General features: G+C 44.5%; 1 protein-coding gene across 5 annotated transcripts in view; it reads right to left on the minus strand.

Moving 5' to 3' along the window:
- Window positions 1-6,384: 6,384 nt before the first annotated feature.
- CSGALNACT1 (chondroitin sulfate N-acetylgalactosaminyltransferase 1) overlaps window positions 6,385-27,697 on the minus strand; it is a 359,085-nt gene continuing 337,772 nt past the window's right edge. For all 5 annotated transcript variants that reach the window (XM_032288379.1, XM_032288378.1, XM_032288382.1 and 2 more), the window contains 4 exons: window positions 23,879-24,057; window positions 22,214-22,308; window positions 11,934-12,015; window positions 6,385-8,287 (listed from right to left, as the gene is read on the minus strand). In XM_032288379.1, coding sequence (XP_032144270.1) covers window positions 7,998-8,287; window positions 11,934-12,015; window positions 22,214-22,308; window positions 23,879-24,057 — 646 coding nt within the window. In that variant the 3' untranslated portion in view covers window positions 6,385-7,997. The remainder of the gene's footprint in view (window positions 8,288-11,933; window positions 12,016-22,213; window positions 22,309-23,878; window positions 24,058-27,697) is intronic.

Consider the following 27,697-nt stretch of genomic DNA (forward strand, 5'->3'; position numbering starts at 1 on the left):
TCTGAACAAAAACTGATTTAACTGGGTGATCTTTATTATTTTCATCCAATTCTGAAATTTTAAGTTTCCAGTGCTTCTCACTGGAATGAATAGAAAATACCCCCTTGTCACAAATACTTAGGAAGATGTAAGATTCCAGTACCACACTGATGTGGTACTTTGGGAGGCCGAGGTGGGTGGATCACAAGGTCAGGAGTTCAAGACCAGCCAGGACAATATGGTAAAACCCTGTCTTTACTAAAAATACAAAAATTAGCTGGGCATGGCGGCATGTACCTGTAATCTCAGCTTCTTGGGAGGCTGAAGCAGAATTGCTTGAGCCTGGAAGGCGGAGGTTGCAGTAAGCTGGGATCACACCACTGCACTCCAATCTGGGTGACAGAGCAAGACTCCTGTCTTGGGGGGGAAAAAAAAAAAAGCTTCCAGTACCATTCCGTGCCTACAGTTATCTTGTATGAAATAAGCATGGCCATATCTAGATATAACTACACAAAGCAACATCCCACTAAAAGAAGATTGAGAAGATGATGTAGAAAACAGGAAGTGACCCAACTGAATTAACCCCGTATTACAAAGGGGAGCAGATGTGGGTTCTGGACTAGTTTATCCTGTTGGTTGCTGATAGAGGCATACACTATCCAGTGTTGGATGATATGATGGTATGAGTAATACTTGAAATTCTTAGGGAAGGAGAATGGTTTACAGATTTCAGAAACTGATTTCAACTGAATGGGGTTCAGGAGGCCTGAATTCTCACCCTAGCTTGCTGTGGTCTCAGTGCTACTATGTCTGTCCTGAGTTATGGTCTAAGGTGAAGATGTCCAAACTCTGATCCTGGTCTCCTCCTCCTGTTGCCTCCTCAAGCCCAGCTCCTTGACCTGCCTGCCCAAGGTTTCTGGATCTGGGATGTTGCCCTCATGTTACTGATTAGGTTCTCAAGCCTAGGGGCTTGAGATCTAGTCTGCAGACCCTGGCTCCCTGGGACTATGCCCAAATGCTACTCCCTGCACATCTAGATTCTTCTCTCCCCCAGCTCGCAATACAATTCTGAAATCTTTCTCCTAGTCATCTAAGATTTTCTGGCTGCCGCCATATTTCCAGATGCTCACAGACACATCGAGCCTCTATCAGGTCACCTGTAAGGCCCCTGCTTCTGGCCTCCTGCTCTACCCTGCTGCAGTAAGATGCCCGAGCCCAGGATTTTGAGACCAGCCTGGACCACATAGTGAGACTCCATCTCTACAAAAAAGACAAAAATTAGCCAGGCGTGGTTGGCATGTGCCTGTAGTCCCAGCTACTCAGGAAGCTGAGGTTGGAGGATCACTTAAGCCCAAGAGTTTGAGGCTGCAATGAGCTATGATTGTACTACTGTACTCCAGCCTGGGTGACAGAGTGAGACCCTGTCTCTACAAATAAAAAAGACAAAAGAAAGTAAGCTCTCTATAACTAGTAATTGGATGATTGAATTTTCCTTTTCCTAATGAATTATGAGTCCAAAAAAGCCGGGATCCTTGTACTCCAACCTTCCCTTTTTTCAACTCAGTTTATGTAACCAATGGGCTGTGCATCCCCTATCTTTGTTTCCTAGAATTTCTGGGATGGATTTTAAGAAGGAAAGGGAACTTCTGAAGAGTACGGGATATAATGACAAACCACACAATACATTCATTTACCAGTTGACCTGCAGATAATCGGCTCCCTTGGTCTGTATCTGAAGTGGCACAGAGGGGGCTTTTTCTAATGTCTGATTTTGACAGTCGCCAAATTAGTAGTAACCAGTTTTTACCCCCAAATCAGCCATAGTCAGAATTGGCTCTGTTGCCCTGGGATTCCCGATTACAAATCCCCAAGTATTTGCCTCCCATTTGGACCAGGAGACATGACAAACCCAGCTCCCTCTGTAATGAACTCCACCTGTCTCCCAGCTAGGACAGGCAATGCCCTTGCCAAGCAAGCTCCCCCACACTCTGTCCTCCTCAGTCTAAATCAGCTTTGGCTTTTCTTCAACTGGAGGGATGTTTCTTGAGGACATCTTCCCACCAATGGAGTCCAGATCCTGGGAGCCCTCCATGGCCCTGCACCTCAATAATCAAACAGAATGGCAAATGCCTTGTCTTCCAGGGGTGCCCTTCCAATGGTGTGGCAGCGCTAGAGAAAAGCTTCCCAACCAGGCCACACCCTGCTGCTCCCGGCAGCCCCGCATGCCAGGGCTGTGATTGTGACATAGCTTCATTTGAGGCTAATAAAGAACAAGTTATGCCCTCTTGCCCCGGGGTGACTGTGGAGGCTGGAGAAGGTTTTTGAAGGAGCACAGTCCTACTTCTCTTCCCAGAGCAATGCCCGCCTTTCTCAGACTGTGACCTTCCCCAAGGCAGCCCTGCCCTGCCCCTCCTCCCCTACGGTTCCATAGGGCATTTTTCTAGAATAGTAAACAAGCCAGACACAGCCGAGGAGACACTGAGGGTGACTACTGCAGAGGGCATGTTCGAAGGATCATGCACAGTTTGAAAGGCACCTTTGCAGACAGGAACGAACATATTCTGTATGTTGAATAAAATCTCCCATCAAAACCTCCCAACCAACTGGCACCGTCCCCATCGTTTTTGGCAGCAACAGCAAAGCACTGAGCCCTGCCAGGAGAAACAGCTTTGAATTAAAATATAAAGCTAATCAGAATATGGATCACACAAAGCTGCCAGCTCTCTGATGTGTGTGGGGAGTAAAATACCCCTGCCCTGCTAAGAAACTGCCCAAGGTCATTATCTCTAATCAGTAGTAGTTCTCAGAAACAGTATCAAGTCTTTCTTTTAAAAAAGCAAGTATTTCCACCTGCTGTCCCCTCCTACTCAAATCAAATCACTTTCAATGTAGCATGCTGGAATTCTGCATGAGAGCCAGCTTCCAGGGCTTTGATCCCAAATGGAGCCCCAATACTGCTGGTCATTGCACAGTGGCTGGAAGGTGTGGCCAAGTGCCTTAGCTGTTCCTGGCTCACTGTGTCAGCAGGTTCTCCTTCCTTGTTAGATTTCTCAGGTGGGACTAGAGAGCAGAGAAACGGGGCGGAGGGGCGAGGGGGGTAACCAAGGAACAAAACGAACAAGCTGGGGACTCACCCTAGGCCATAGCTCACTCCCGCAGACCTTCCAATCCATCTGGAGCTGGCCATGTGATGGGTCATGGTCACAGGCAACGACAGTCATATGAGCCCTGAAGCTGGCTACTTGCTGGCTGGATCCCTGGGCAAGCTCTTCAACATTTCTGATCCTCATTTTCTGCACCTGGAAAATCAAAGTAATGACATTATCTAGCTTAGAAGGTTGGGGTTATGAATATAAGGTTCCTAGCTATGATCCCGACTTCAAAAACCTGTAAAGCCTCCCAACTGCCTGGGCGGGGTACCAACTCCATATTACTGAGCCTGGAATGTAAGGCAGAAATGACCCATTAAATTTCACCCTTCTAGTAACCCTTCTCCTCAGATAAAGTTTTCAGAATGACAAAAACAACAGTGTTCCCAGTGGCTTCATAATCTTTATTGTATTGTCCATAATGGCCATCTGATTATTTCCAAGCAGTAGTGGGCATACCAAGAAGCTTAACAGACACTGTCAGATGCACAGTTGTACGTGAGGAATTGTGTTGAATACTAATAACTAAATACCTACCGTGTACCTGACATGTCCTAAGTGCTTTGTACATATGAACCCATTTAATCTTTAAAACAATTGTGTGATATACAAGGGATTGCATCCATCACCCTGAATGAGGAGACCAAGGTACAGAGATGTCGAGGGACTCCTTTAAGATCATGTAAGTTGCAAGTGAAATAACTGGAATTTGAACCCAGATTGCCTGGCTGGGAAAACTGATATCAGCTACTATACTGCACTGAACCTTGATTAGGTACAATTAGATAAGAGGATTTTTCCTGAAACAAAGACATTAGTAAAATTAGTTTCTGGGTAGCTACTTTCCTAGGCCTGATCTTCATCACGGATGTGGAAAGGGGCAGTCGACCACATTTACAAATACAAAGAGGGGCTAGGAAGTAGATGAATGCAGAAGAGACAGAGCCCAGGGAGCCCAGGTATGTCACTTGGAGGCAATGATGTGTTGATAAATATTTAACGATGGGCCAAACCTAGGGGCCTTGGCGGGGATGGGGGGGTGTTGGTAAGGATGGCTGATTTGCAGCATGCAGCATTTGCCAGTTGCCAGTTTCCGTGGTGTAAATATTACCACCAGGATGGAATTCAAGCTACCAGCCTGTCAACACAGACTGAGGACTGGCTCCCACAAGGCTATCCCAGTACACCGCTGCCTGGAGAAAACCCCCATATATTAGAGAGCCCAGTTCAGTAAAATGGCCTGCAGTGGTCACTGGGCAATTTAGGGATAGGAACAGAGAGAGTAGAGACTTACTGCTTCCTCAGCATCATCCTTGTGCACGTGCAATGGGACTGGGTTCTTCAAACCATTGTTCCGGTACTGCTTTCCTTTGCTGAGTTTAAATTCCAGCCTCCGAATTCTAATGTTTTGGCGGGCCCTTCTACAGCCCATCTGGTATACACGTCTTGGCAGGCAATGGGGTATTCTCCTCTAGCACGTTGTTGAAGAGGGCCTCTACCCTTTGATAAAACTGTTTTACCTGAATAAGCTTAAAAAAGAAAGGCAGACCATAGTTTAATATTATGCTGTTTCATCTGCTCTTCAGCTACTCTCCACAACTTAAAAACACACACACACACACACAATTTTTCACTACACAGCCATAAAAAAGAACAAAATCATGTCTTTTGGAGCAACATGGATGGAACGGGAGACTATTATCCTAAGCAAATTAACACAGAAACAGAAAATGAAACACTGCATGTTCTCACTTATAAGTGGGAGCTAAATGATAAGAACCCATGAGCACAAAGAAGGGAACAAAAGACACCAGGGCTTACTTGAGGGTGGACTGTGGGAGGAGGGTGAGGATTGAAAAACAATAGGTACTGCGCTTATTACACAGGTGACAAAAGAATCTGCACACCAAACCCCAGCAACACACATTTTAACCATGTCACGAATCTGCATAGGTAACCCCTAAAAAGTTGGGAAGAAAAAAAAACCCAATTCTTACCTCCGTGTTGGGCATCTGTGATATGCAATTTAAACAAGTACAAATGGCTGATGAGCCCAGAGTATAGTGTGGATGGTGCCCAATTCTACAGTCAAAATATTGAATTGCCACTGCCAGCCTTGATAGAAATGCATCCTCCTGGCCAGGTGTGGTGGCTCACGCATATAATCCCAGCACTTTGGGAGACCAAGGTGGGCAGATCACCTTTGGTTGGGAGTTCAAGACCAGCCTGACCAACATAGAGAAACCCCATCTCTACTAAGAATACAAAATTAGCCGGATGTGGTGGCACATGCCTGTAATTCCAGCTACTCAGGAGGCTGACGCAGGAGAATCCCTTGAACCTGGGAGGTGGAGGTTGTGGTGACTTGAGATCACACCATTGCACTCTAGCCTGGACAACAAGAGTGAAACTCTGTCTCAAACAACAAAAAAATGAAATGCATCCTCCTGACACTGGGAGGGTATGGGCAAGAGCATGCAGGTCAGTCACCACAAATCCATCAGAACCACGGCAGAGACAGGCCAGTTCCCAAGTCACTAGTATCATCAGAGCATGTGAAAAAATATATATTTTTGAGATCGTGTCCCACTCTGTTGCCCAGGCTGGAGTGCAGTGGTGCAATCAGGACTCGCTGCAAACTTGACCCCCTGGGCTCAAGTGATCCTCCCACCTCAGCCTCCTGAGTCGTTGGACTACAAGTATGTACCACCACACCTCATTTTGTAATTTATTTTTCGTCTCACTATGTTGGACAGTCTCATCTCAGACTCCCAGGCTCAAGCGATCCTCCTACCTTGGCCTCCCAAAGTGCTGTGATTACAGGCATTAGAGACAGTGCCCAGCCACACATGACAATATTAAGCACAGAATTAAAAGGAGCCTTGGAAATCATTTCTCAATTTCCTCTAATGAAAACAGACAAGTTAATGTATAAGTAATTAAGATTTTTCATTATGGTTCTATTCTCCCTCTAGCCCAGGGGTTCTTAACCAGGGCTGATTTCCCCTCTAAAGGACATTTGAACATGACTGGAGACACTGGTTGTGAAAAGTGGGTGGGTTGTCAAAACTCCTGGCCTCTAGTGGGTAGAGGTGAGGCATGTGGTTAAACATGCCACAGTACACAAGACAGCCCCCCACAGCAAAGAGTCATCTAGCCTAAAAAGTCAGTAGTGCCAAGGCTGAGAAACTCTGGTACATGCACAAAATATGGTTTCCAAAAACTAAACAAAATGGCATTCTTACTCACAAAGCAGTCATGTGCATAAATCGTATTTTATTAGCTGTGCAATACCACCTTCCATCCGTGACCTGTGTTTTAATTAAATTTTATAAACTACCAGTACAAATCAATACAATGCATTTTTTTTTAACACACCAACAGCTTGAATGTTCTTGAAGCTTTTAAACAACGAGTTTACTGTGGGCAAACAGAAGGCAAGGACTCAAAGAGATAATTAGCTCATGCATCTGGTGCTGGCTAATAAATAATTTTCACGTGAATATAGAAACCACTGTATGTGAACTGTATTTATTTTTTAAAAATAGTTTGAAATGGTAATAAAATGCAATTTTCAGAAGCATCTTGGTGATCGAGAACTGCTTAATTTAAAAAATAATTAAGTTACTTCCACCTGGCCTGGGGTGGATGAACATGTAGCAAAAACTTCCATCCTACTAGATTCTGGCAGATGGATTGATCTTTCACAAAATATATATATATTTTTTTCTCCATTTCTTCTATGGAAGCCAGAAGAAGCACCCTGCTTTGAAAAGAGATTGTTTGGTTCACTCGGTATGCTTTGGTTTATTTAAACAGGTAAGAAAGTAGTCCCCACTTCTGAGGAGAAAATGTGTTTTCTGACTTTTAGATACATTGCAGTATCACCAGTCTGAATAAGTTTCCTTTTCTGTCAAGAAGAAAGTGTCATTTTCTTTTCCTCCAGTGTTCAGTCACTCCTCTTCGAAAATACTCTTCAGATAAAGTGTCTATATGTCTCTATCAGTAGCCAAACCACTCCTTCCATATGACTCAAGGTCTGACATTCAGTGCCTGACAGAATCAGCATTTGGCATGTCCTTGGATGTGGAATCAGTCTGATGCTTTGAACTTTAAGATCTCATGATGCATCTATAAGTGTCTTCTTAAAAAATATAAAAACGTAGGCTAACTTGTGCCCTCTTGTAAGGCTTGCAAAGTGGTAATTAAATAAGCAGACTATAACTCACAAGCGAAAACAAAGTGCATTTTTAAATAAAAGAAACAAATGGAGACAGTTAAAATGACAACCAAAAAGATAAGCAGATGATTTTTGGTTAATCTTGGGGGAACACGACACGATATTTACAATTTCTTTTCTGGTCCATTTGATTTTCCTTAACGTACTCAAAAGGATCATAATAAGCATATCTCCTCTCCTGGTTTCTGATATTTTAGCATTCCTAGAAACTGAAGCCCTGCTGATAGGATCATTCACAGGAGGAGAAATACACTTGCCTTTCATGCTAATGAACTTTTTACAAAACTGCTCTTAAATCATGAATATTTCAATGAGCACACAAAACAATAGGTCTCAGTTTGCTGTAAACACCATCAAAACCTCCACACCATCAGGCTTATAATCTCACAAGCATTCTGCCTTTGTCAGACACTTCACAGGGTGCAACTGGGCTACTTTTGCAGGCAAAGTGGAGATTTTGATTTCTGCTGTAAAAAGCCAAACAGAGAGAAAATGGAGGCTCTCTCATCTCTGACACATCAGTCCAATTCTTTTGTCACCCTTTATGGAAGTCTTTTGTTTGTTGCAGCCACTTTCGGTAATTGCAAAAGGAAAGAAAAAAATGTCTCCCCTGATCCGTCCCTGGGAGCTCATGTTTTTTTGCTACTTGTCTTCTGTTTCTGTTTGCGGAGGTGCGCCTCTATCTCGTGCCTGAATACCAGCATGCCCAACTGTCCGTGGGATGCCTCGTTCATAGCCTTGGACTGCATACACATCTTGTACTGCTCTGGGGTCAGCTCATCCATGCAGCGCTTCTCATGCCAGAGGTGGAAGAGTCCTCGCACGGGTGTCCGCACCACTATGAGGTTGCTGTGAAGATACTTGCGGTAAAGGTGCACATCCTCTCCGCCCCAGCCTTTGATGTCCAGATCAAACCCACCTGTCAGGAGAGAACACACTGTTGAATCATGCTGCACTGACCTGCTTTGCTTCCCTGAGCTGCACAAGCACCAAACTTTTCATTAAGACATGATTGGGGGAATGTATGCTTCACCACCCCTCCGAGGTAGGAGAGTATCCACCAGAGTCAGAGGCCCTGGGAAATCCCCAACAAAGACAACTATCATGGCGGACAGCACCAACTTCTTGAGATGACAGGACCGCCAATAAAATTCCAAGCATTTGCCTGCATTAAAGAGTTATCAGCGATGCTAATGAGTAGCCCCAGACTTGTGGTTAATGGGTATAAAAATAAGATTTAGCATTCAGTAGCACAATAAGATGACTTACTGCAATTATCAGTCAGCTATTGTTAACAATAATTTATTGCATATTTAAAAATAACTAGAGGAGTGATATATATGATACCTATTTGAGATGATGGGTACCCCCAATGACCCTGATGTGACGATTACACATTTTATGCCTGCATCAAAACATATGTATCCCATAAATATATGTACCTATAATAATTAAAACTAGAGCCTGAAACCTCTGAAGGCAAATTCGTATGCTTCTGCTAGGATGTGGTCTTCTCGTGTCATTGCAAACAGAGAAGAAACCAGGGGCTTCCGGTGTGATGGAGTGAAAGAGGGTCTCAGTGTGAAGAAGTCACATCCCCTCAAAGCACTATTCACTTCATAGGCTGCAGTGGTCCTGAAAAGCTGCATGTGATTCCACAACAGGCTGGTGAAATCAGTGATCTTTTTTTTTTCTTTTTTTCCCCCCATTTATTTATTTATTTTATTGCATTTTAGGTTTTGGGGTACATGTGAAGAACATGCAAAATTGTTGCATAGGTACACACGTGACGGTGTGATTTGCTGCCTTCCTCCCCATCACCTACATCTGGCATCTCTCCCCTTGCTATCTCTCCCCAGCTCCCCATCCCCCACCATCCCTCCCCTATTTCCCCCCAACTGACCCCAGTGTGTAGTGCTCCCCTCCCTGTGTCCATGTGTTCTCATTGTTCAACACCCGCCTATGAGTGAGAACATGCGGTGTTTGATCTTCTGCTCTTCTGTCAGTTTGCTGAGAATGATGGTTTCCAGGTTCATCCATGTCCCTACAAAGGACCCAAACTCATCGTTTTTGATGGCTGCATAATATTCCATTGTGTATATGTGCCACATTTTCCCTATCCAGTCTATCGTTGATGGGCATTTGGGTTGGTTCCAGGTCTTTGCTATTGTAAACAGTGCTGCAATGAACATTCGTGTGCACGTGTCCTTATAGAACAGAAATCAGTGATCTTAAAGGGACTGGCCTCACAGTCAATCCTGAAGTTATACTCAAAGAAAAACCTCATGTCAAGGCAACAGTTTCTTGAAGTGGAAATCTTTAGAAAAAATTTAGCTTTTTATTATTTTGAGACAAAGTTTTGCTCTGTCGCCCAGGCTGGAGTGCAGTGACACAATCTCAGCTCACTGCAACCTCCACCTCCTGGGTTCAAGCAAGTCTTTTGCCTCAGCCTTCAGAGTAGCTGGGATTACAGGCATGCACCACCATGCCTGGCTAACTTTTCTATTTTTTAGTAGAGATGGGGTTTTGCCATTTTGGCCAGGCTGGTCTTGAACTCCTGGCCTCAAGTGAGCCGCACACCTCAGCCTCTCAAAACACTGGGATTACAGGCATGAGCCACCACACTCAGCCTAGAAAAAAATTTAAATGTCCTATTTGGAAAGCTGATTTTCACATAACCATTTAGGAATATTTCTCTTATGTGTGTCCAAGAACATGTGCTGTGAGCTGCTGAATGTCTGCCGGGCACCCACCACACAGAGACTGGCATCCCGGGTGCTCTGCTCCTTCTAATAGGACTTGACTTCAACTTGTTTTTTTCTTTAACTTGGTGATTTCCTTGGGGATTCTGTAGTCCTTGCAGTTCACTTTATCTCCAAGCAAAACAAACATAGGGTTACCGCTCCTCCCTGATTTTAAAATGAGACGTGTTAGCACTTGGACCTGACGGGTAGTTGCCTAGAAGCCAGTGAGACCAGCAGCTCCCAGGGGACCTGGGGATGGGACGCTCCAGGCCACCCTGAGGGCAGGGTCCCTCTGACTCCATAGAGTCTCTGGGTCCAGTCTGAGCACCTGCACCTCAGATCAAGGTTTCTGCCCTGTTCATTCAAACCCAGGTCATGCATAATCCGCAACTCTATCCCTTCAGAGATCCAAGAGTCAGTATTACTATGGAAAGGTGAGGTGGCATTTCCAAGGGGAACAGGGGGCTCTATATTCTCATCCTGACTCTACCTCCCACCTGCTGTGAGGCCTGGGAGGGTCTCCTAACCTGAATCCCAAGGGCGTTTTTTCTCTGAGCTCTAGAAATCCACAGGCATGTGCATGTGCGTATATGCATGTGTATGAGTGTGTGTGCATGTGCACATCTGTGTGTATGGGTGTGTGTGCATGTGCACATCTGTGTGTATGAATATGTGTGCATGTGCACATCTGTGTGTATGAGGGTGTGTGCATGTGTGTATATGCATGTGTATGAGTGTGTGTGCATGTGCACATCTGTGTGTATGAATGTGTGTGCATGTGCACATCTGTGTGTATGAGTGTGTGTGCATGTGCACATCTGTGTGTATGAATGTGTGTGCATGTTTGTGTGTTGACAGCAACTGCACATTCAGTCAGAGCTTAAAGTCACATCCGGAATTTTGAAGGTTAGCAGAGAGAATTTTGGGTATTTTTGAGTATGTGTTTCCCCCCCAATTCCCCTATTTCCCTCATACTCTTACTGGGAAACTTAGGATGTTCTATAGGAGGCCAGGCGCGTTGGCTCACTCCTATAATCCCAGGACTTTGGGGGCTGAGGCTGGTGGATTACTTGCAGTTAGGAATTCAAGATCAGCCTGGCCAACATAGTGAAACCCTGTCTCTACTTCAAATACAAAAATTAGCCAGGCATGGTAGGTAGCATGCACTTGTAGTCTCAGCTACTCAGCAGGCTGAGCCAGGAGAATCACTTAAACCCAGGAAGTGGAGGTTGCCGTCAGCCAAGATAGCACCACTGCACTCCAGCCTGGGTGACAGGGCAAGGCTCTGTCTTAAAAAAAAAAAAAAAAAAAAAAAAAAAGGATATTCTACAGCAGAGGACAGAGAGGCCGGGACCCTCCTGGGAGGAGGCCCTGGAGGAGTTGCTGCAAAGCTGCCGGTATGCAATAAGCAGCCTTTACTCTCAGATTGTGTCTTATCTGGGGTGACTGAGAGGTGCTGGTGGAGATTACAGGGGCTAAAATGCCACCCACCTCCAAGCCTCCTCTTGGTCCAGCCCTTAGTCTATGACATAAGGAACAGCATTTGGTTTTTTGTAGTGTGAGGTCTTGCAATGTTGTCCAAGCTGGTCTTGAACTCCTAGCCTCAAGCGACCCTCCCTCCTCCAACCTCCCAAAGCACTGGGATTACAGGTGTGAGTCACTGTGCCTAGTCTGTAATAGCTTTTTTTTTTTTTTTTTTTTTAAAGAAAGGCAATGACACCACCTTCCCCACCAGAGTCCTTGGAAACCCAACTTGATTCCTTTAAGGCCTGCATGGGCCAGTGGCCTCTGGGTGGCAGTAGAGAGGCAGATTTGTCCTACCTATATTGATGAAGTCTGACCGATACTGACACGTCATCCCAAATCCAAAGTCTCTCCAAAATCCAGTTTCCTTCTTTATGACCTGCAAAAAAAAAAAAACCACTGTCATTTCAGGGGGAAGTTTAGGGTGGACAAAAATAGAGTGTTCCCAAACTCCTGTGAACCACTGTGGAGTGTGGAGTGATAAACAGCTCATCCCATCAGTGATAAATAGCCTCAACTGGTGCAGGAAATGCAGACGGATTTGAGTCCTTGCAGAGTCAGGAATACAGTACACATACCAGTCCCAAAACAAGGCCTTGTGATTTCTGGCACCTCTAGCTGGAATGTTTCTAGGGTATAGGTAGGAAAACACACACACAAACACACACACGCACAATCAAAAACAAACTGGGAGAGTAAGTTTTTGTTTGAGCAGTGCCGTGGAAAAGCCACCTACGTGCCTGGCCTCACACCAGTGCCAGTGAGAATTGGAAGCTTGGGCCCCTCACACAAGCCTGGGCAGTGATCCAGAAAAGGGCTCAGGAAGTTGAGAAAAGGGATAGAGAACAACTCCGAATTCAGCTGCCCTGGCACGGTCCACACACAGCACTCCCCCAGGGAATAAAAAGAAATGTCTGAGAGACTTCAGTATGTTACCAGCTCTCCAGCTCTGCTAACTCTCGTTTGCTGAGGGAAAGGGCACTGAAAGTCCAGGTTCTGAAGAAAGACTCTGTCCATTCATCTTCATGCTATTTTAATACCAAACTGCTCTCAAAAGCATCTACCGTGGTGCCAGCCTGCAGGGCTGTGGAGAGGCCATCCAAACACTGCCCAGTCTCTTACTCTGCAAGTAAATTTCCAGTATATTTGCTGAAACAGCAAGGCTTCTAAAAAACCCATGTGTACATATGTATACACACGTATTCAGCTGAGGAAACTCTAGGAACAGTTTTGAGATTTTAGTTGTTTTTCATAATTCATTCTTGCGGTTAACATAAGGTGCCTGGATGAAAGGACAACCCTACAGCCCCTCCCCTCGGAAAAGGCAGAGAGGGCAGTGGCAGTTTTCTCTCCCCCACCATGGATTTCCATATTTTTTGGGGGGGACATCTGGCTCTGTTCATTTAGAAACAGTGCATGACGTGGGAGAAGCACCAGAGTCTTGTCTCAGTGTGACCACTGGCTTGCTTTTTCACTTCAGGCAGGCTCCTTCACTTCTTCATGCATCTACTTTTTTCCCTATATAGGGAGGAGGCTGAGCTCACTCATCCCTTAGGTGTCTTTCAGCTTTCACATCCACGTGTTTGTCATATCACTCTTATTCCCTCTTCCCAAAGTTTCACGGCAGGCTAATTATATTGGATAAATGCCCTGCACAAGGGCTGATGAATCTGAAACATTTTTTCCCCCCATTTGTTTATTTTATTGCATTTTAGGTTTTGGGGTACATGTGAAGAACATGCAAAATTGTTGCATAGGAACACACATGGCAGTGTGATTTGCTGCCTTCCTCCCCATCACCTACATCTGGCATTTCTCCCCTTGCTATCTCTCCCCAGATTCCCACCCCCCACCCTCCCTCCCCTATTTCCCCCCAATGTACCTGTCTTAATTTCACTACAACCTAGATGTCACTTCCATGATGTCACTTACATTCCCCAGGGAATGGGGACGTGCTGCCACTCTCCCTTGCAAGCATCAGTACTGCCCAAGGAAAGTAAGGACCAAGAGAGGTTCTGTTGGTTAAAGCTGTCCCTAGCAAGTATTCTCGTATCATTATACAGTATCTCCCAAATGACAAGGCAATTTCATTAGTATCAATTGGAAAGATTTTGCAAGGCAGGAAAGTCTGGAAAAGTCTCCATGGAGTAATTTTTTTTTTCTTTTTTTGAGATGGAATTTCACTCTGTTGCCTGGACTGGAGTGCAATGGTACAATCTGGGCTCACCGCAGCCTCTGCCTCCCAGGTTCAAGTGATTCTCCTGCCTCAGCCTTCCGAGTAGCTGAGATTATAGACATGCACCACCACGCATATCTAATTTTGTATTTTTAGTACAGACAGGGTTTCTCCATGTTGGTCAGGCTGGTCTCGAACTCCCAACCTCAGGTGATTTACCTGCCTCCGTCTCCCAAAGTGCTGGGATTACAGGCATGAGCCACCACACCCAGCCAGAGTAATTGTTTAAAAATGGATTTTGTTCTATCCCTACCTTACCAGGTACACGGTTTCTGTTACAGCAAATGACCTAATATTCCTTCCGCTGGCAAACTAGACAAATTCTCCAAGCTTACGGGTAAAAATGAAGTCAAAGAGAAATGCCATTATTCAAACTTGAGATATTTGGCTGAGGTATACAAGGAATTTAAAAAGGAACACGTCAAACAGGAAAAACAATGGGCCAAGCCTTGCGAAGACAGACAAGAGGGAGGCATCCAGAGGCTGGGCTGCGTTGTTGTAGGGCCTGACAAAGTTGAACAAGGTGAACGGTGACCCTCACATGGGAACAGCATGACAGAGGCAATCTGGCTTATGAGCTGGGGAGTGAGCTATGTAAACATTTATTAAAGTTGGTTTGGAAGTTGGCAAGCCACAAAATGCCACTATCTGAAGAGCTTGTTAAAATTTAGCCCTTTGTGGAAACTGATTTGATCATGCCCACAGCATTTAATTTCAGGGCCTGACGGAGTTCCCTTAGTGGATGTTCCACCACCCACAGCTGTGCTAGGTCACTAACTGGAAGGACGCTCTCAATGGGCAGTCTGGCCGAAGTGTGTGCCCTCAAGCACACAACTGATTACATCACGTTCCCATGCAAAGCCCTGTAACAGTTCCCTAATCCTCAGCCCTATCTAAGGCCCATTTTCTGCCCCTTGGACTCTCCATGTTCACCGATCTCCAAGGCCAGATACTTGCAGTCCGTCCTGCCTGGGTCACCCTTCACCCACTCATCACTAAGCTCTGCTCCAATGTCACTGCTCAGATGGTCGTCCTGATCCTCCTGGTCTGTGTTATGCATCTGCCCCCCAATGCCACATACTGCACTGTCTCCCTGGTTTGTTTTCTCTATAACAATTCTGTCTTCTGAAATGATCCTGTTGATGCATCTGCTTCTCTGTTTGCTCTCTTCAGCCATCAACCATGGTGAATGTAAGCTCAGGACTTGGTCTTGTTCACGGCTGCATCTCCAGCACACAGAACACACTGTCCAGCACACAGCAGGCACTCAGTAAATACTTCCTCATTGAATGAACCAAGAGCAGTCATAGGGCAGAGATGATGCCAAGCCAGTGGAAATGGACACGTTGCAAGTAGGAGGTGCTTGCCAGCAAGTGGCCCAACAAAGGCCTGGGAAATGCAGTGGCAAGAACCTCTCAGAATCCTGTGGTTCTCGACCCAGGGACAAAAATGTTTTCAGCTCCCTGGAGTCTAAGGCCAAGTGTGTGACTTCTTAGAAACTTTGCTGCAGGTGTGAATAGCTTCACCACTCTGCTCAAGCACTGACAAGTGATGCACCAATGATGTCTGCTACGACAGAAGGGGAAGGAAACCTAAGATGAAGGGGACACTTTTAAAAGAAAAACATCTCTTCCTCCTATCCTGGATTTCACTGATCTGCTTTCAAGTGCTATCCTAATTTTATTTCTTTTGAGACGGAGTCTTACTCTGTCGCCAGGCTGGAGTGCAGTGGCACGATCTTGATTCACTTCAACCTCTGCCTCCTGGGTTCAAGTGATTCTCATGCCTCAACCTCCTGAATAGCTGGGAATACAGGCATGCACCACCATGCCCAGCTACGTTTTTATATTTTTAGTAAAGAAGGGACCATGTTGGCCAGGCTGGTCTCAAACTCCTGACCTCAGGTGATCCATCTGCCTCAACCTCCTAAAGTGCTGGGATTATAGGCATGAGCCATGGCGCCCAGCCTGCTATCCTCATTTTCTAAAATGTCCTCTGATGGCTGGCCTCCTCTCAACTCTCTCTGCAGCACCTGCTCCCTCCCCACCTGAGATCCCAGCAGAGTACTACAGGGCATGAATATACCACAAAAGGACAGTTGTCAGCCCTGCTTTCTCACAGGAAGTTTCCAGAGCCACAGCTCTGTGGGCGATTCACGTGACTGGGAAGATTATTTTCTATTAGGACTAAAACACAAAGCACAAATCGGCATCTCTCCCCCAAGATGTGGGAAGACAGTGGCCCTGCAGCTGCATGTGAGCTGGGGCTGCGGTCAGCGCCCATCTGGTTTAATGGTGCCTACTTGGACACCTGCCCATGAAGCAATCTGGACCCTAAAATAAAATAAACAGCAACTACTCAGGCGGAGCAGCACCTTCTCTAAATCAGAGAGTCTCCCAGGCACCTAGGCTGTGTCTGGCCCATCTTACATTCATAGCAACGCCTGTGAGCAGGGCCAGATTATGGGCAAATGACCCATGCAATTCCACAGGCCCCCATGCATGAAAGGCCCCATACCTGCTGTCAGCATCATGAAATTCATAATACTTTTTGAACAGGGGCTCAAATTTTGATCTTGCACTGGGTTACTTCAATTACATAGCAGTTTCTGGCCTGGGAGGAGCAGACTCCCTGAGCTGCAGTGCTGTCTGTGTCCAGGCTGGGTGCCCCATGCCCTAGGCTGTCCAATCCTTACTATCTGGGCCCTCAGGGCTCAGTGATCATGCTGCACAGGGTGCCAGGAGGGCTCCATGCCCTCTTCTTGTGGCCTCTTGGTATGAAGGTAGAATGACTTGCCCAAGATCATTCAGCCAACATAGCTAAGCCCAGAACAATTCTAACACTCTGGAGACAGTTCCATTTCTTGAGAAATAAGGTATTCTAGAGCCATAGCTTTCAAAGAATCATTTAAGAACAGACTCAAAGGCCATCTCCTCCCAGATGTATTTGCATTCACTACAGTTTCCTGTAAGTCTTTTATAGGTGTCTGCATAAAAAACACATTGTGTTTCCTAAGGGAATCTTGCTAGACAAGGAGTCATCCAGGTTCTCCCATTTCCAGGAGCCTATCATCTAAAACTAGATACCCTTGTTGTCCCCGAAAGCACTTTGAGGGAAAAGAATGTATCCCCTGTTGCCCAGCATCCTCAGCCCAGGTGCAGCTGCATGGCATGGCACTCGAGTTCCCATCCCTGCCACTTAGCCACTGAGGGCATCTGACCCTCAATTCCTCATCTGTGAAATGAGAATAATTGCACCTTTTCCCTTATTGACTGTTACGTGAGATAATGTGGGCATGGGGCTCACTTCTGGAAAGGCTCCATAAATGGCATCTGTTCATATTAATTTTGGTACTTAGTGAGTGTATGTTTCCTGAATAAATAAAAACAGAATACAAGGATGCACAGGATGTGCCATGATCATTTGGCAATTGACAAAAAGATTTCAATGAAACTGCAATGGTAAAATACTTTCCGAAGGGAGGTTGAGAGGTCAAGGGTGTGAACAGAGAGAGGGAAAGACAGAAGCCAGCATGCTGTGCACACATTGAACAGTATCACAAAGTCATTAGATTTAACTGAGGGACGAGATCACATGGCAGACCAAGATGTGTCTATGGGATGCTGTGGGCATTAGAAATGGCAAGGAGGTGGCCATAAGTTGCAGTGACAGCCATGGAGACACAGCAGATGTGCTCACTGGGAAACAGGGCTGGCTTGGGTGACTACGGAGCTGGTACCATGTGTCAGGTTCTGGGGTTTACAGATATTTTCTCTGTCATACATCTGAGAGTCAGTCTGTGGAGAACAATGAATCCCAACAAGGACTTGGGGCTTGCAATACTGTGCTAGGGCCAGCTTGCACCAGCTCACAAGGATTGCGCAAATCTCTTTCCAACCCGTGTTCAGTGACGTTAGGCTGGTAGGCTGAAATAGGCCATGGTGGGAGTATTTACACCATGGAAATGGCAAATGCTATAAATCAGGTCTTTTCCCTGCACCCTCTTTTCGGGGAACAGGTTGTTAAATATTTACCAGCACATCTCTGGCTCTGTGCCAGAAAAGATTTTTAAAAATTGAATGAATCTGTGTTTTTGAAATCTATTTCTGGCAGACAATGAACAAAAAAACCAAAGTCTAGGGGAGGGAAGAAGGCTAAAGATAGAAGTGGTAGGAGGCTCTGTGGTGACCTAAACAGGAACTGGTAAAACTTGAACCAGGAATGTGAAACGTCTAAAGTTAACGTTTATTTAAATTATAGTCATTCCTTTCTCAACAAACTGTTCCTACATTAAAGCACCAGCAAGGTTTAAACTAAAAAATTTAAATATTAGTATAAAATCCCATAGTTTCACTTAGTATGTATTACTAATGGTCTATACTTAGAGGGGAAAACAACAGTAGTTGAAACACACACAGTCATAAATGTGGGTTCTTGCTTTTGTCTGCAGGCAAAACACTAATCAAATGACAGTGGCAACTGTCACAAGAAGAAATAACATACATTGATTAATGTGGTCCTATTTAAAGGGATGCTAGTAAAGGCTAGCACTTGTTTGCAAAATAACTTTCATTACAGCAACATTCTGGATGTGTGTTCTCCCTTCACCTTTGATAATGATGTATTCCAAGAAGGCTATCAAGGACGTATTAATATATAGGTAGCATCTCTTGCAAGACTCAGCCAAAAGGTACCCTCAATAGGAAGTCACTACCAATTGGTCCATTTCTAACCATTACTTTTTATTTTATACCTTCTCACCACCTACATCATCTATCTCCATTATGTTAATTTCTATAGTTTCCTGTTCTCCTTTGGAATTTTTGTCAGGATGTCTCCTTTATGCATTAGTTCTTATCTAGATCCTAAGCAAATTTCTTTCCTCTGTGCTGGTATAAAGAAATCCTGATTTTTCCCTGACCTCTGCCAGTAGCTAGCTGTGCAATCCTGAACAAGCCATTTCACCTCTATAAATCAAAGTGTTTCAGTTCTCCTGACTTCTCCACTGGCACCTAGGGCAGTCCTTTGCAGGCAGCAAGTGCTCAATAACTCGTTTGTCCAGTAAAAAACATAACCATACTCTTCTTTTGGGAAGGGGGAATCCTTCATCTCAAAGAGAACTGCTGTTTCACCAAACTAAATAGCCATAAATACTGAACTCAAAATATCAGACTTCCATGGTCTAGGAAAGGTCAAAATTGCATTTAGAAGTAAACGTCAGAGACTGCAGGATAATTCACAGCCTCTGGCAAAGGACACAGGGAATCTGAGTGGTTTCTGCTTTGACCACTAATTCTGAGGATGTGAGAAACCTGCCTAACTGCACTGTGCTTCTAACTCACTTTGGAACTCCTCCTCTGAAGGAATAATAGTACAAGGATAAAACCCCTGGATTGTAAAATGAGAATTCCTTGCAAGCAAATAAGGTCTTTATGAGTTTGAATTGGAAATATTAATCACATTCTATGTCAAATGCAAAACAATACATTACCTAAAACCAAAGGAACCTTAACTCTGATTGGCTGAAAGAAAATAAATCCTGTATCCTGTTTCACTTTCCATCCAATTAGAAGCTTAGAACTCTGGAAAGGAAGTAAGTTTCTGTCTCAATGAGGGTGATATCATGTGCTGCTTAATCACACAACTGTAAGCATAGGCAATTGTAACACAAGGGTATTACATTGTGTTACATTATCTTGTTCAATGTGTATCTGAACAAGAAAAGGTACAGGAAAAATATGGTGTAAATGATTTAAAAATGGTTTCTTATAAGTATAACTTGTGTACTGCATAACAACATTTCCATCAACAACAGGCTGCATATAAGATGCTGATCATCCAGGAAGCCAAGGTTAACTTATTATTAAGGAAAAGAAAACTTTCTCCTTCCTCCCCTCCACCACCCTGTGGAAGACAGTCTTGTTCTGTTGCCCAGGCTGGGTGCAGTGGCACGATCTCGGCTCACTGCAACCTTGCCTCCTGGGTTTAAGTGATCTTCCTGCCTCAAACTCCCCAGTAGCCAGGATTACAGGTGTGTACCACCATGACCAGCTAATTTTTGTATTTTTAGTAGAGACAGGGTTTCACCATGTTGATCAGGCTGGTCTCGAACTTCTAACCTTGTGATCCACTTGCCTTGTCCTCCCAAAGTGCCAGGATTACAGATGTGAGCCACCATGCCCAGCCAAGGAAAACTTTTAAAAAATAAATTTAGTGTCACCTAAGTCTACAGTGATTATAAAGTCTACAGTAGTGTACAGTAATGTTGTAGGCCTTCATATTCACTCACCATCCACTCACTGAGTCACCCAGAGCAACTTCCAGTCCTGTGTTACAAGCTCCCTTCACGGGAACCATTTTAAAAATCATTTACACCGTATTTTTCCTGTGCCTTTTCTATGTTTAGATACATAACACCATTGTCTTCAATTGCCTGCAATATTCAGAACAGTCACATGCTGTACAGGTTTGTAACCTAGGAGCAATAGCCTATACCACACAGCCTAGGTGTGTAGTTAGCTGTGCTATGTAGGTTTGTGTAAGTGCACCATATGATGTTTGCACAATGATGAAATTGCCTGACAATGGATCTATCATGACATATCTCCACTGTAAGTAGCAGATGACTATAGAAAAAAACTATGTTTTGTTTCTTCTGAGACGGGGTCTTACTCCATCACCCAGGTTGGAGTGCAGTGGTGCGATCTCACCTCACTGTAGCCTCTCCCTCTAAGGCTCCAGTGATTCTCAGCCTGCTGAGTAGTTGAGTCTACAGGTATGTGCCACCACCCTCGCCTATTTTTTGTATTTTTCTTTTAACAGAGATGGGTTTTCCACATGTTGGCCAGGCTGGTCTCAAACTCCTGGCCTCAAGTGATTCCCATCTGGCCTCCTAAAGTGCTGGGATTAACAGGCATAAGCCACCACACCCAGCTGAAAACTGATTCTTAACGTGTGAAAAACTCAGTTTTCATGTATAAAGTACAGATATACATACAGTACAAAAAATATACACAGGATATCTGTGGTATTAAAATTCCAATGGGGGAAAAGGGAACTATATTATTAGTAAATCTAGTACACCGCAAAATGAAGCCATGCTGGGATATGGTAAGACATGGATGTTGTCCATCCTGAGGGCCTGAAAGTAGAAACTTTCTGGGAAATATCATAATATCAGCTTCTAGAGATTAATTGGGAAAAAGAGGATGAAAGGCACAGGACGGGGCTGGATAGAACAGGTTTCACTATTTCTGGAAGCTTACACACAAAGTCAATACTGAAAGAATTTCACAGACATGTGTTTTCGATGGAAATCAGTTTACTCTCCCATTGCATGGAAGCGTGAGAGACCTGGTGCCATCAGGTCTTCAGGTTCCCACAGCAGATGCCCTTCCTCCATCCTAAGGGGTCCTCAATAGTCTAAGAGGCAGACCTACCCAAAGCAAGGAAGAACAGACATCCCTCAGATGGGAGGACCACCATGAGATACAGCCTGAGCCAGAACACAGCTTCAGACAAACCTGGTTCATCTCCCTGCAGGGAAAGATCACAGACTAGCTTGAGCTGAGAAATTCCATGCATGGGTGCCATGCCTATGCAACACAGAGATCCTCTTCCAGCTTGCCTTGCCTTTTGCTGCCTGCACTGCCTCTCTGCAAAATGGACCAACTGCCTGTGACAACAGAGACATCTCAGCCTACAGGGACCCCTGGGGGCTATGTACATCCACTATCCATCACCTATACAGCCAGATCTTAGCAGAGAAGTCCTTTCAATATTCCTTTGAGAGCCACCTTGCCAGTGATTCCTTTAACACTAATGTCCACCCATGCACAGTGATGTGTGGGAACAGTGGCATTATGGGAAGGGCACTAGGAGTTTCTACTTCAAATTCACAAAGACTTTAATTTACCTGTAAGGTCCAGGGAATTGCTCTCTCTCTCTCTCGGGTGAGCCACCCCCTTCTGACTTCTGTCAAATGGGAACCTAAATCTCACCTTTGTTACCTTGTAGGATTTTGTAAAAATCAAGAGAAACTGTGCTGCATCCATAACGCAACAATACTAGTTTCCAAAAACCATTGATGGAAACTATGAAGGTGTGAAATTACCTTTCTGTAAGGTACTGCTTCCATTTATTTTCCACTTTAAATATTGCAAGCACTTTTAATCAATGAGGCACTGGGAGCAGAGGCCAGCACATCTGCCAAACTTAAAAACTACGTACTAAGGGAATCATTGCACAGATTTCCACTCACCTTTGCTCATGGTCAGGTGCCCTTGGTAATGACAGACACTAAACAGAGCCACACAGAGGCATCTGCAGGGTAATTACTCACCAGCTGCTGTTCTAAGGGAGGGACTGCATCATGGTGGCCATATATTATGCCAGGATTGTACTGACTGAAAAGGACTGGATAAAATACCTTCTTCCCTGCAAACCGGAAAAGAAATATTCACTTAAAGTTACAGTTCCTTGACATTTGGCCCTCTGAAACACCCCAGATATTTGCACCAACTTTTATTTATTTTTTTTGAGAGGGGTCTCACTCTATCACCTAGGCTGGAATGCAAGGTGCAATATCGGCTCACTGCAACCTCCACCTCCTGGGTTCAAGTTATTCTCCTGCCTCAGCCTCTTGAGTAGCTGCCATTACAGGTGCCCAACACCACACCCAGCTAATTTTTGTATTTTAGTAGAGAGGGAGTTTCACAATGTTTGTCAGGCTGGTCTCTAACTCCTGACCTCAGGTGATCCACCTGACTCAACCACTCAAAGTGATGGGATTACAGGTGTGAAACATCGCTCTCAGCCTGCACCCACCTTTCCTTTTCCATTTATTCGGTTCTAAAATGAGTCTTAGAAGTACAGCATCAAGCAGACCAGACAGTCAGATCTGCAAATATTTCTGATCTCCTAGCACAAGAATCATATTTGAAATACTGACAGTCCATGACTGGCACTGGACATCACCCGTGGGAGTGGGTGTAAAAGAGGGTCCTGGTGCCCCCCCCCGACCAAACACTAACCCTTTACTTGCTGGTTCATGAGGTAGTCTTAAATAACCATTTAAGACTTTGACTTTGGGGCAGGGCGACTTTGGGCAGTTAGACTGGACTCAGAGTCTAGGGTGGTTGCTATTTATTTAACAGAATAATTTCTATATTTTAACAATGGGCATGGCTGTGCCAGGGCTCATCAGCTGAATAGCAGCATTGCCTATGAGTGGAGTATGTGAAAGTCATTTTTGTTCTGTGGGTTCTTTCTGCGAAGAGTTCTTCTACCCTAGGTAACTGCCCACAGGTACTCCTTTCTGTTTAGGGTTGGGCAGTTTTCCAGGTCCACATCATCCCCACCACACTTTCTCTTGGAAATGTACACAAAAGCTGACCTCCCAGTTGCAGATGGAAGAGAGATTATAAACATGAACTTGGGAAAAGAATCCCAGAAGTATGGTGGCTGACAGGCCCATGATGTAGCCCCAAAGGAGAAATCAAACCAGATGGTGATATGGTTTGGCTGTGTCCCCACCCAAATCTCATTTTGAACTGCAGCTCCCAGAATCCCCATATGTCACAGGAGGGACTTGTGGGAAGTAACTGTATCATGGGGGCAGGTTTTCTTGTGTTGCTCTCACGATAGTAAATAAGTCTCAAGAGATTTAATGGTTTTATAAACAGGAGTTCCCCTGCACATGTTCTCCTGCCTGCTGTCATGTAAGACTTGCCCTTGCTCCTCCTTCTGCCATGGTTGTAAGTTCTCCCCAGCCATGTGGAACTGTGCGTCCATTAAACCTCTTTCCTTTATAAATTACCCAGTCTTGAGTATGTCTGTATTGGCAGTTTGAGAATGGACTAACACTGATGGTTTTCCTTTTCTTTGCCATTGGGGTAAACAGCCTGATTCAGAAGCAGGAGATTGGAGTGACTGACCCATAAAGAGAATGACACATGGGCCCCGAGGGCTGAGTGCCACCTGAGTGTGACAAAGAGGGGATCCATACCTGGCTGTGTATTCAGCCTACACGTATTGAGGAATTCAGATGTGAAGTAGATGTCAACATCACAGAAAAAGAGAAGCACATTGCTTCCCTTCCAGAAGCGGGCTCCAACATCAAGTCCCTTTCCCCGAGAAAACTCTCCATTTAGCTGGATGAAGGTAAAGTTCCTGAAGTTGGCAGCTCTGAAAAGGCAAGACCAAGTACTGTCACTCACATGTCCACATGTTGGCAGCATACCCTAAAAAAAATATATGTGATCAGGGCCCATCCATGTCTTGACCCATTTCTTTTGTAACTTGAGGGAACTGGGACTCCCCAAGCAGTTAGAGAATGGCTCAGACTCACCGGAAACTCACTGGGATCAAATGTACCAAGAACGCCTAGTGAAGTCTTAACATCAATTTCTTCCTTGTTTCTCTGGCAGTTAATCCATGTTGAAAACAGTATTGTTTTGACTGTTAATGACTATTCTTTGTGATGGTGAAAACTGGAACTAGGGAAGACTAGGCACAAACCCCGAGAATACTGATGCACACTGAGCCAAGCAAATGAGGCCACTGAGCCAAGGAAGTAAGATCACATTGCAATGGCCCCACTTAGCATTTTCTCATCTGTGTTCAAATCCAGGAGCCAGGCAAAATATTTTTGATGTGTGTCTTTTCTCAGAGAGATTTAAATCCCAGATTCCTTCCCAATCCTCAGGTAAAGCAGCATAGCATGGCAGGTAAAGTGACCAACTTGGAGTTAGAAGATGACGACTGAGTCCTGGCTCTCCTATAGATAGCTCTGTGTTCTAGGCAAGCCCATGATATTCCAGAACCTCAGTTGCCTCATTTGCCAAATAGGTATAATAACACCTTCCTTCACTATCCCACAGAATTATTAACTAGATAAACAGTGCCAAGAGTATGCAGTACTCTGTAAGCATCAGCTGTTGCAGTGATTAGCATGGGCAAGGGTTCCCAGGCCCAAAGTAGGGAAGCCTGGATGTTTCTTGTATTTGTTGTTCCTTCCCAGGGACAGAAGAACCTTCTGAAATGGGGCCTGTCTTGAGCTTAAGTTCCATGAATTCATTCCATACCCAGTGGGACAGGTATGGGCTTCTACCAGATAAAACTAGAGAACCACCTTCAGTCCTCTTTCAGCCTAGCAAATCTCTTTTCCTGTCAACAGCACCTTTCTTTTCCTCATAGCTTTCTCTCCTCTCACACTCCCCATCCTGCCTGTCACCTGGCTTATCCCCATTCCCCACCTTCTCTCTACTCTTTGTATTCAAAAGGTACAGAAACTCATTTCTAGTGTGTAGAGTTTGTATACCAAGTACCTATTTTGGGTAAAGACCAACACAAATATAGTGTCATAAGCTTTTAAAATGCTAAGTTGTATTTGTATCTGGAACTGAATCAGTAAAACTAGTTCTGCTACTCCCTCCTTGACTCATCTTCTTCTTTTAGATCTGGAAGTGAGCTTGGTTTTTTATCTTGGGGATCAGCGGGCCCATCTTTGTCTGAATCTGACGCCAAACATGCTTTTCAGATTTAGATCAAGGTAGGAGGCCTCATGATGGGTAGGGCACTGGTCTAGGAGTCTAGAAACCTGGATCCAGGGCTAGAACCATGGCTGGGGCCCCCTAGGTATTCAACAGATGTTTTTGAATGAGTGCATGAATATATGAATGATTCTAAACCTAGCTGTGTCTCTGATGGATTTTAGTCAAGTCACTCTACCGCTTTTGTCTCTGTTTCCAGGTAAAAAAAAATCCAGTGGTTACAGAATTCAAAGTACCCTTTACATGCTAAGATGCTATTTTTCCTTGGTAAATAAAATTATTTTACATATGTACATTATATATACTTGTATATAATGCACTTTTTCTTTTAGAGATAGGGTCTTGCTCTGTCACCCAGGCTGAAGTACAGTGGCATGATCATAGCTTACTGCAGCCTCAAACTCCTGCACTCAAGCGATCCTCCTCTCTCAGTTTCCCAAGTAGCTAGGACTACAGGTGCATGCCACCATGTCCATTTAATTCTTAAAATGTTTTAACAGAGACAGAGCCTCACTTTATTGCCTAATGCTTGGCTTTAAGATGTCCTCCCGCCTCGGCCTCCCAAAGTGCTAGGATTGCAGGAATGAGACACCACACCTGGGCAAGGCTCTATTTTTCTATGATCCTGCATTCACTTTAGCACCAATCTACATTTGTAGCGATTCTGGTCCTTTTTCAGAACTCTATCTTGACCCTTTTCTCTGGGTGGGTGCCCTAACACACATTTTCTGTGTGTTGCATTAAAGTTATGTTTCAAAAACTTCTCAGTATTAGGTTTGGTGCTAGTCAAGGACAGTGCCTATCCTCCTGTCTCCAAAGACATTCAGATGGTCTGAGGTCATTGCAAGCACCTTTATATCTCAGGTGTCTGCAGCCCCAGTTCCTGTAAATCAGCTCAACACATTTCTGTCTTCCCTGTTTGGTCAGTTTCCGGGAAAGTTTTACCCACAGGAGACGCCTTGATTTTTACCTGCTCATCTAAAGGCATCTCATCCTGTAGTCCATCTTGCTTTAACTTTCTGTGTATTTAATGCACACAGCCAGTAGCCAGTCTCTTTCTTCATTGTTTCAAGGTTTGTATTCTTTGGGACCTCTCCCTCCCCATTATACAGGCATAACTGTGGACTTTCAAAGTACAAACACAATGTATGAGCAAGTCCTTCCTCACTCAGATTGTACCTGACTCATAATTCTGGTACCTGATCCAGGAGGGGTTCCAGGATCTACTATAGTAGAGTACCACTATAAAAACTCCTGAACAACAGAAAGTGACTTTTGCCAAGGGAAGAAGAATATAGGCTCTTAATAGACTGCATTAAATGAGCCACAACACCAAGAACCTCCTTCTGGAACAGCCTATAGTCCATTTGCAGAGATAGGTCAAATATTTACAAAAGTTAAACCATGTTGAGTAGTTAAATGCCAGGGTCCATCCCACAGACCCCAGCTGCATAACAGATGAATAAATGCACTCAGACACAAATTTCCAGTGAACAAGTGGACTAGGGGCTAGTGAGCCATTCATAGAGAGAGACTGCAGCTACATGACCCTGAATAATTGGCCCTCTCTGTATTTCTTCAGTATAGATTTAATAACAAAGACTTTAAGTCAACACACTTGTGGAGAAAGATTAAAGGCCAGCTTCTGAGCCTAAAACAAACACCATTGGAAAGTAATCTCGCTGGTCGACCTCCCCCAAAGAGGGCCTTCTGGCTCAAAGGCTAATTTTAAGACCACATGAGTAAACAAGTTATTCTGATAAACTCATCCACGTACTCTAGCTATTTGCTTTTCTTATTACCTAAATGTAAAGGGGATTTAAGCTGCCTTCAGTCAAAACTTCTACTGAAACTATGCAAAAACCCCTCACCCTTCCAAGAAGTTTGTGATTATTAGTTAATGCTATCTCTAGTATTTTTCCTTTAATGTTTTTGCCACCAACCTGAGAAAATCCCCACAGTTAAATAAGAATACATGATGGTGTTAGAAACTGAGGTAATGGCATGAAAGAAATGATGAGTCTACAGAAGACTGATTAATTGCCAAGTGAACAGTAGAGAGACAGTGCTACAAATTTAGAGGGGAGAGTGGTAATTTGCTGGTGTGCATGCTTACCCAATGCACAGGTTAATCTAGTTTATTCTGTACACAAATCCCCTAACCCTGGCATAAGCTCTTGCTAATAAATGTTGTTCTCTCCTCTGCTGCAGCAAAGGATTGGGGATGGGCTGGACTTCCTGTTGGTCACAGTCATAGGAAGAATCCATGGTAC

This window comes from Sapajus apella, unplaced genomic scaffold (genome assembly GCF_009761245.1).
Source record: "Sapajus apella isolate SASKATOON/1434 unplaced genomic scaffold, GSC_monkey_1.0 scaffold21, whole genome shotgun sequence".
In the NCBI taxonomy this organism is placed as follows: domain Eukaryota; kingdom Metazoa; phylum Chordata; class Mammalia; order Primates; family Cebidae; genus Sapajus; species Sapajus apella.